Raw genomic sequence first — 9,784 nt, forward strand, 5'->3', positions numbered from 1 at the left:
GAAACAAACCCAGTCGACTACACATGCGTACAAAAAACCAAAACCCCAAGGGGGGAAAACAAACGACGACAACAACGAAACGACAGCGACAAACGAAGACGAAGGCGGCAAACCGAGGGAGCCTCCTGAACGTTCGCATCAGGAGAGAAGAAAAACCCCGTCGGCGTATACGCGTCGGGGAGGTCCCGGTCAAGGCCGATCCAGCCCATGGCAAGCGTCCCTGCGCGCCACACCACCGGCGACGAGCGCTCTTGCTCTTGCCGTTCGCCATCGCGCCGGGGCGGAAGCCGCTCCTCCCTCCTCTATTCGCGGGAGGAGTCGCAGCAGCGCTGCTCGTCCCCCTTTCCCTGCCCCGTCCTACCATCGCTGACGTATCCGCGTAGGAAAAACACGCGCTCTCTCTCTCTATTTTTGCGCCGCCTTGGCACTCAGCTTCTCGATGATATGGTTCACCCCGCTCGGCTCGAGCACGACCTTCGTCCCGTCGCACTTGGCCTTGCTCGTAAACTCCGTGCACAGCTCGTTGATATCCAGATCCTGAGTTATCAAAAAAAAAAGTCGTCAGCTCCTTCCGAACGAAAACACAAGAAGAAAAGGGGGGAAGGGGGGGGGGGGTAAACTCTCACCTTAAACTTGGGATTACTCGTGATACTCCGCCACGCCGCCAACACCTCGATATTATCCGCGCTCTGCGGCACCTTGGGGAAATTGCTTCCCGCGCAGAATATATGCGTCTCGTCGCTCCCGCCCTCCTTCGCCTTGCTGATCGTCGGCTTGGGCGAAGCGCCCGCCGGGGTCGTATCCGTAAACGGCGATCCGCCGTCCTTAGCGACGGCCTTCGCCAGCTCCGCCTTCGTCTTCGGACACTCCCCGCTCTCGGTCGCGCACGAGCCCGGCGAGTTCGCCGCCGCGGGAGTGGGTACGCCCGACGAGGACGAGGACGAGGAGGAGGACGACGAAGCGGGCGTCGTCGTGGCCGTGGAGACGCCGACGATCGACTGCCCGCTGTTGTGGCGATGCGAGACGGGGCTGAGCGAGTTGGCGGGCGAGGCCGACGCCGCCGACGACATGAAGCTGCCAAAGTCGACCGGGCTCGCGGTGCTCGTGTAGTTCCCGCTCCCAAAGATATCGTCCAGCGCGTTCGGGTCGCTGCTCAGCGTAAACGGCGGGCTCCAGGTGGAGCCGGACGCCGCAGGCGGGGACCACGCCGACGACGAGTGCTGCTGCTGATGTTGGCCGTTATGCTGCTGCTGCTGCTGCTGTTGTTGTTGTTGGGAGGACGAGGAGGCGGACGAGCTCGAGCCAGAGGCGTGCATCGCTTGCGCGGACCAGAACTGATCGTACATCGGATTCGGGTCCGCGAACGACATGAACATCGGGTTGGACACGATCGTCCGGTACGGCGACTTGGCGCTATCGACGCCGCCCGTCGTGGGTCCGGGATAGTCGACGTTCATGCTCTGCGGATCGCTCGGTTCGTCGAGCATCGCGAGCACGCTCGGATCGAACGCGGTGAGCGAGTTCCAGTCGATGTCGTCGTTCGTCGTCGGGTGTTGCTGCTGAGGCGGCTGGTGCACGAGCGGCGTCGAGGAGAAGAGGTGGTTGACGGTGTTGGAGGCGTTGTTGCCTTGCTGCTGCTGCTGCTGCTGGGCCATGTTGGATTGCGTGGTGGGACCAGGCCCGGCGACGCCGTGGGGGACGGAGAAGGTAAAAGCGGTCTGCTTGAGCGTCTGGTTCTCGGTCTGCAGGCGCTGGAGCAGGTCGCGCAGGTTCTCGTTCTCGGACTGCGCCGCCCGATTTTGGGCTTCGAGCTCCGCCACCTTGTCTTCCAACTGTGCACATATCGCCGTCGTCAATAAATTGTTTCGCACATGTAAAAGCCGGGAAGTAGACGCACGTCTTTAACATGCTTTTCTTTGCGCTCGCGGAAGGCGCGCTGGGCGGCTCGGTTTTGCTCCTTGCGCCGCAAGAGGCGGGACTCGTCCTTCTCGTGCGCCCCTGTCGACTTGCGCCGGCTGTTGGCCACCGAAGAGCTCGACGCCTTTCTCGACTCTGTCGCCCACGCAGAACACAAACGTCAACGATCACGTACCGCGATACCTCGAACGCCAAGCAGCAGCGAGGAGAGAGGGGGGGGGGAGTGGGCTTCTCTACGCACCAGAGTGCTGCGACTTGTGCGTCGGCTCGCCGGCGACCTCCTCCTCGCTCGCCTTGCGCTTGAGGTGCTGTCCGTCGGCGTGGTCAGCCCCGCCGACCATCGACGTGCGGCGCGAGCGCGACTCGTCGGTGACGCTCGGCGGGCTCGGGCTGCTGTCGTCCGTCAAGGGCGGAGTCGCATCGGTCGGGACGAGCGGCGCGCGGCTGAGCGCCTGCGGATTGATGCCGTCGACGGGCGTCGGCGGGGCGTCCGAGGACGAGGTGGGGAAGGCGAAGGTCGACGGGCTGGTGTCGCCGTCGTTGTTGCTGCCGGTGGGGTTGGGGGTGAGGTCCGGGATGGAGCCGGGGAACTGCTTGGAGAGGAGGGCGAGGAAGTCGTCGTCGGAGATGGACGAGTAGTGGGACGGCTGGGCGAGGTCCCAGAGCGGCGTGTTGCCGAAGGCCTGCATCGTTTCGGGGGTGCTGGGGGCTGCTTGGGGATGGGCGGGCGGGGATGACTGAGGCGGCCGATGGCAGCTGACCGAGCAAGGAGGCGGGCGGTCAGCAAGGAGGGGGCGAAAGGGCTGGGGGCGGCGGAAAAGTTGGGGGCGACGCGATGCGGGCGGGTCTTGTACTTGTGATTGGGTGGCGGCGGCGAGGAGTCAGAGTGCGGAGGCGGGAGCGTTCGTCACAGAGGGAGGGAACAGTCTGCCGCCGCGATGAGGGAACAGACGCAAGCGTCGGCAGCAGCGGATCTGGCTCGCCCCTACCGGCTGACAAAGACCGCCCCTAAGTTCAGGTGGGCCCGCTGATTCAGCCCTCGTCGTTTTTCTTTTTGCACGGGTTGGCTACAAAAACCGAAAAGCAACAAAATAACCCCAAGCTGCGCCGCGAAACCCGCATCAAATGCGCCCTCCCCCCCCTGTTATCGGCCCCCAACCAACGAGACGCGATCGTTATCCGACGACCTTGCAGGACGGCTTCTATCCGCCATCTCTTTTGATACGACGATCATGTTGCTGGCGCCTCGATGTATCCGGGGATATCACTTGCCTTGTCTTCCCTTCCCTTCCCGAGCACCAAACCTCCCTCCGTCAAAGAGCGATTGGCGCAGCGTTTGCATCCCCTCGACCAGCACCCGCGCTCTGGACGGAAGGCGGCATCGCGCTCCCACGGTCAATGCAAGATCCTCCCACGCTTTGTTCTCGGAAGTAATCAACCCACTCCGATTCTTATCATACCTGACCCTCCTGACCTCTCATGTCAAGGACGATCTCACCGGGAACGAACGTGTTCGCCACGAACCCGGAGCTCACTATTGCATCCGCCGCCGCCGGCGGATGTCTGATCTGTTGCCTACTGCAAATGGCTCCAGCGACCGTCGCGGGACGCGCCCGTCGAGCACCGCTCTCCGGTCCGCGCTCAAGGGGTCCAGGGGTCTTCCCCCTGTCTTGAACCTTCTCCCATCAAACCATACTTATCCTTCTCCGCTCTCCACGACGGGGCCAAGGGGCTCGTGGCGCCCCAATCCTACGCTCGGCACACCGGAGACAGGGGGTTGTACTTGAGCCTCGACGATCCTACAGCTCGGCCTTATCGCCACTACTGTTTTCACCCGTGCACGGACCGGCACGGCAGGCACCCCCGACATAACCACGACAAACGACATCATCCCAGCTTCGCGTTGACGTATATACATGGCTAATCCACCTCCTCCTCCTGTGACCTGGGCCTCGACGACTCGAAAGATTCCGCGCTCGTCGGGCGATCCAGTCTTTCGTCCCGCTTTGGACTTTTGAGAGCCGCCGTGTAAGTAGGTCCCGTTCCGGTGGTCCAATCCAATCACCCTGCCTTCTCGCGCTCCGATCCAACGCTCGGCCCCCCTCCGAAACGAATTTGGCGCAGCTTTTTTAAAAAAAAATCCTTTTCCTTCTTTCACCGTCAACTGCCATCCATACAGTACACAAACTCGTCGGCAGATCGCCCCGTCTCTGCGCAAGCTGTGCTCGGAGGAAACATCCCGGACACCGCCGTGGCTCAGCGGTATGACCAGCGGTATATGACCCTCCAGGAACCTCGGTCTTCATACCGAACGAACGAACTCTCGTGGACTGCCCGCTTCTGGCTGACGATACTGAAGTTACTACTATCGGTCCAAAGCTACTGCGCTCGGCCGGCTCATCGCCGCTCGGAAGATGATACGCCTCAAGTACAGCTCAGCGGCCTGACGACATACACATGGACATTACTTTGCCCAGAGCTTCACGACGGTTCGCCCGGACGCATCGCTATGCCCGCGGAAGATCCGATACCTCCCCACCGACAGGAACACGGAGACATAACGCCCAGACTACCTAGTACTCACTGACAAACTCCCTGATCTCCCAGCGCATCTTCCGCGTGCGGCGTGCTCCCCCCCGCTTACGACGCTCGACCGACCGAAGCTCACCAAACGCCAAATCTTTCTAGAACACGCTCCTCAGAACCTTCCAACTCCCCAAAAACGGGGGTTGGCGGCCATCATCGAAGAAGGCTCAAGCTCAAGCTCTGGCCTCCTTCGGCCCTCCCCCCCAAAAGCTGTGCGCGACCTCGGCGACCAACTCGATTGCCTCCCGACCCCGAAACCCGATCTGCATGGGATCATCGGCACGGCTCCGGGGACGCCCGCAGCCCCGCGCGCCGCTGTACAGTACCTTGCCCCACTTACCGCCGCCCTGGTCGGTTGCATGAACACACATACTCCGCCGAACGGCAACCTAAGCTCAAGCTCAAGCTCAAGGGCAAGGGCAATATCCTGGCCCTGGGCCTTGCAAGGCCCATATGTATATACCTCACGTGGATCGCCCAATTCGCACGTCATCGCAAAGACGTTCCTGGCCCCTCCTTTCGACGATCTATACGCTACGATCCTCTCTCTTACTCCCGCGGCGAGCTTCGACCATTGCATGCCAATCTGCAACAAAGTAAGTACGAAATGTGCATGTGGACCTGCGTGCACTGGCCCTAGCAGGGTTAACACGTATTCCCCCCACCCACCTCTCGGGTTCACGGGCCGTTTTGGTAGCGACCGGTAACCACTTAGCTATGCTGTATGCTACCATATAAAGACAAACGCTGATACATACGAGAGATGCATATGAGGGAGCTAGGCTAGCATATACAACAGAGCTACAGTACCTGAGCTGGAACTCAGGCTCACGCGGCCCGGCCTCCTGAACATTCGTCCAACACGGCCTTTGCCTCGACAGAGCCTACGATGCTGCTCGTCCCTCGGTCACAACTTCGCCTGCCAAGCTACATAATAGGACTCGATTTGCTGGATCGGATCCCCGGTCTGAGCGACGCCCTGCTAGCAAACGAGATACGGAAGCTCCTTTCGCGTTCGCTGCATCCTGCCCCAATGGCGTCGGACTTTTCCAACGTTCGACCAACAACCCTGTTCAACGGAAGATTGGAGAACAATCGCAAAAAAAAGCATGCAACTTGCCACTACCGACGCTCCTCCGTGCCCGTTCATCTCGCCATCCACGCCCCAGGTGATCGATGGCTTATTGGGCGCCTTACTCAGCATACTAAGCCAACGACCGTTCTTGGTGAGCGTTGACGCCATCCTGAGCTCCCAGGACGGGCGGTCCTCACCTTCCACAGTAGACCACCGACGGTTATTTTAGCCTTCGCGCGCGATGCCCGTCTCGACGACCACACACCCGACCCGAACCCAAACTCCCAGCGCAAGCACCACCGCAACTCGATAAACTACTAGCACACCATGTCCAAAACGCACACGGGATACGCCTTCCCGTCCCAAGGCGCGAAGCTTACCGCCGTCCAGGTCCCCACCCCCGCCGTCGGCCCGGACGACGTCCTCGTCCGCGTCGTCTACGTCTCCCCCACCCCGCTCGACGTCTGGCAAGGCCACTTCGGGCTCGCGGCGGAATACCCGCTCGTCCCGGCGGACAACCTGTACGGCGTCGCGGCCGAGGTCGGAGAACACGTGAAGCACGTCGCCAAGGGAGACAAGGTGAGCATATATGCGCGATTTCCTTGTTTCGGGAAAACCGGAAGCCCCGATCAAACGATCAGGTTCTGTCCTTCACCTTCGGCCCTAACGAAGGTCGCGGCTCGCAGCAGTACGCGCTCATTCCCGCAAACCGGATCGCCAAGGCAAGCGCGCTATCTCCCAATGAACAAGAACGAACGTCGCGAAACTGATCTCTCCCTTCCTCCCTCCCTCCTGCACAACAGCTGCCAGCCAACGTCGATCCCGTGGCCGCCGTCACAGTCCCCACCAACCTCGTCACGGTCTTCCACACGATCACGGCCGACCTCGGCCTCGACATCATCCGCGACGCCTCCGGCAAGCCGCTCGACCTCCCCGCCGACGTGAAATCAAAGCGAATCCTCGTCTGGGGCGGATCCTCCAGCGTGGGCCAATACGCCATCCAGGTACGCTCCCCCTCACCAAACGATCCCCCCATCAACCCGGGTGCATAACTAAACCGCGACCATCGCAGCTCCTCGCCCTAAGTGGATACACAAACGTCATCACCGCATCCTCGGCGCGACACCACGCCGACCTCCTCGCGCTCGGCGCCTCTCGCGCGGTGGACTACACCGCGCCCACCGTCCTCGAAGACGTCGGCGGCCCCGTCGACTACGTGCTCGACGCGATAGGCGACCGGCAGGAGACGATCGCCAAGTACTCCCCGCTGGCCCGGCCCGGCGCCCGGGTCGCGATCCTGCTCCCCATTCGCTACGGCGGACGCGCGGCCAACAACGTGGGCAGCGAGCTCGACGAGGGCGCGTTCGCCCCCGGCGTCCACGTCCGCCTCGTCCGCACCCACTTTTACGAGAAGGTACCGACGCTCTCCCGCGTTTTGCTTACACCGCTTTGATCGAGACGCTGACTTGGATATGTCTCCCCAAAAGAACGAGTGGTTCCGCGATCACCTGCAGCCGGAGCTGCTGCCCGCGTTGCTCGAGAAGGGCCTCATCAAACCGAACAAGATCCGCGTCGTCGAAGGATCCACGCCTCTAGAGCGCCTCCAGAACGCGATCGATTCGCTCGCGAACGGGGCCGTCAGTGGGGAGAAGCTGGTCGTCCGCATCGGAGAGGATTGATATCGCGGTCGTGGCTGCCGTCGGCTACCAATCTGTTAGCGTTGAATCACTCGTCCTTTCGGAAGTTCGACCTGTAGCCGTCCATGCTTAGGGATATGGTCGATGAATTACAGCCAGTCATAGTGTTCAACACCGACAGACAAAGCGAATACACAGTCGTACTATATCAGTCTCGACTAGTTCCGTTGCTTGAAGTACGCTGGGAAATGCTAGGGCTAATCTCCGTCGTAACGACCGTGCGTTTCGTTGTAAAGATCATACGCATTGTCAATCTGAACGTCCGGCTTCTCTGGTTTAGCCGACGGTGGCTTTGGCGGCGTGACAATGCACTTCACCGCGATGTTGAGATCGCGACGGATCTCCACCATACTGCTCTCGGGCAGTGTCGATGTGGCAAGCGCCTCGACCTCCAGGACGAATTCCTTCAGCTTCACGGAGTCGCGTTGCTGATGCAATGGCGATTCGGGCTTGAGGGTGTCCTGCAATCGCTGTGCCGCTTTGCGGAAATTGCTGGGAGAATGGAAGTCAGGGACTCGAATCGAGGACAAGTGCAGAAGGCGCTCACTTGATCTGCGTCAGCCGCTCGAAGAGGTCGTCGTACTCCTTATGATCCTTGCCCTCCCGCTTCGACTTGACCCTCTTCTTCAAGTCATCTGCCCAAACTAGCATCTTCTTTAGGCAGATAAGCAGATGGGGCAACGGCCCCAGGAATAGACAACGATAGTACGTGTACGGCCAATCGATCTTGCGGCTCTGTTCGAGACACTGGACAAAAATCGTCGACCTCATCTGTTCGGCGGTGGTCTGTTCCTGTCGGCGATGGTGTAAGTGGCGACGATAGATTGCTTGCAACTTCCGTGCTGCAGCCAATTCGTCTTCAGACGGTTCTTCGACCATGTCCCTGTCCGAATCCTTCGTGTTGCCACTGAAGCGGGCAGCAATGGGTTCCGCGTCGACATCAGGATCCTCTGGGGATTCGTCGTGCTCGTCGACTTCTTCCTCCACGTTCATGGCCTCATTTTTCTCGTCATGCACTTGAGAATCGTCTGACTTCTGCTCCTCGGGCGCGTGGATCTTCTCTACCATGGTCCGGAGAGACCCTGAGTTGGGGATGAAAGGCGTTGCTTCTCCGCGGAGGATCGGCGCCTTTCCAGTCGTTGATTCCATGACCAGCAGCTCCGAAATTTCCGGGAAGGTACTATATATCACTCGCCGGACGCCACGCTGAGGTGGGTTCCCAGCCACGTCGCGGCTTGAGTGGAACAGCTGCACCAAGCCGTCTAGCGGTGTAGAAGGTATTTGACAAACGGTTCGTGCCAGGTCTTGCCAATTTCTTGCACGGTAGTACCTGATGAAAGTAAGCGTAAAGATAGTGTATATATATGGCAAATAATGCTCACTGGTTGCAAAACGGAACTGCCAGTGCGCGATTTATGTGGAAGACATTGAGGGCACGGATGATCTTCTCTCTTAAAGCGTCGGATCTTGAATTGTATCCCACTATCGCACTCGTCTGAGGGGCTGGTGTAAGCGTACAGGATTGGAACTTACCAAGACAAATGCTTTTACAGCTACACGAGGTGCGACTGAGTCGGTACCGAGCTGTGAGGGAAGCATGGTAAGGGGCTCACATGCGTGCCATAAAGGCGCCCTTCACCTGCAGCGCAAACCCATGCAGAGGGCGTCGTTTAAAGAACAGGTTGCCTATCGCGCAATTGTGAGTCATGCCTACCGTCACATCGAAATATCGTACATCAGGAAATGCCCCCTCTGGCAAATCTCTACACATAGGAATACATAGTTCATAATATGACTATATTCAATTAAAATTTCACAAAAAGGCCAAAAAATCACATAAAGCTGTTAAATCATGCCAGATGACTGACCATTTAGAGAGTAGGTACAAGAGGGCTTGAAACAATTGACATAGAAGGTTGTTGCAGTGTAAATCATATTAGCACTGGTCCATGTACAAGGAGAAGTTAGAGACCATATCTAGGTGTGAGTATTGGAGTTGGGGTTTGGTACTTGACTGCTGACACCTCATCCTTGCATGGCTCCCTCTGTGATATCAGTTCATCCCATCTACCCCTAGCTTATATACACATCCTGCATGTACATCTGAAAAGCCAGATATCTCTGTAGCCAACAACATAGTTATGTACCCTGTAGATCACTGAAGTGATAGCTGGGAAACACTATTATAATGGTTTAGTCTCAGGTGGTTGATTTCTCTAATGTCCTATTCATTTACTATTGACAGCCTCATGAACTGAAATGTATCTCTATATACTTTGGGATTGCTATGACATAGAGATACAGTAGCCAACACGGACTTAGGAGATTCAACGCGAATGAGCCCATCACGTGACCTGACAGTGACCATCCCGGCTTGTCGTCTCAGCGCGCTGGCAAGAGTGCGCCTGGCACCGCGCTTGCAAGTGCGCACGTCGTGCAAGTCCCCGCCGTCGCATCTCGCCCCGACACCTGCAGTGCCCGCTCCGCCGTCCTCAGCCTTCCACCCGCT

The 9,784-nt window shown here is 58.9% G+C and overlaps 2 protein-coding genes across 2 annotated transcripts; one reads left to right on the plus strand and one right to left on the minus strand.

Moving 5' to 3' along the window:
* Nucleotides 1-405: 405 nt before the first annotated feature.
* On the minus strand, nucleotides 406-2,606 carry PUNSTDRAFT_128991 (uncharacterized protein; the record flags this gene model as incomplete). The annotated part of the gene is made up of 4 exons (XM_007378158.1): nucleotides 406-537; nucleotides 627-1,832; nucleotides 1,898-2,052; nucleotides 2,159-2,606. 4 exons carry the CDS (start codon nucleotides 2,604-2,606, stop codon nucleotides 406-408), a joined length of 1,941 nt encoding a protein of 646 aa, XP_007378220.1.
* A 3,299-nt stretch (nucleotides 2,607-5,905) lies between these two features.
* PUNSTDRAFT_123400 (GroES-like protein) lies at nucleotides 5,906-8,828 on the plus strand (the record flags this gene model as incomplete). The annotated part of the gene is made up of 8 exons (XM_007378159.1): nucleotides 5,906-6,157; nucleotides 6,220-6,300; nucleotides 6,382-6,582; nucleotides 6,651-6,992; nucleotides 7,066-7,767; nucleotides 7,823-8,605; nucleotides 8,658-8,757; nucleotides 8,809-8,828. The coding sequence occupies 5 exons, from the start codon at nucleotides 5,906-5,908 to the stop codon at nucleotides 7,255-7,257; spliced, it is 1,068 nt and encodes a 355-aa protein (XP_007378221.1). The 3' UTR covers nucleotides 7,258-7,767; nucleotides 7,823-8,605; nucleotides 8,658-8,757; nucleotides 8,809-8,828.
* Between the last annotated feature and the right edge of the window lie 956 nt (nucleotides 8,829-9,784).

The sequence above is a fragment of the Punctularia strigosozonata genome (genome assembly GCF_000264995.1).
Source record: "Punctularia strigosozonata HHB-11173 SS5 unplaced genomic scaffold PUNSTscaffold_1, whole genome shotgun sequence".
Lineage (NCBI taxonomy): Eukaryota > Fungi > Basidiomycota > Agaricomycetes > Corticiales > Punctulariaceae > Punctularia > Punctularia strigosozonata.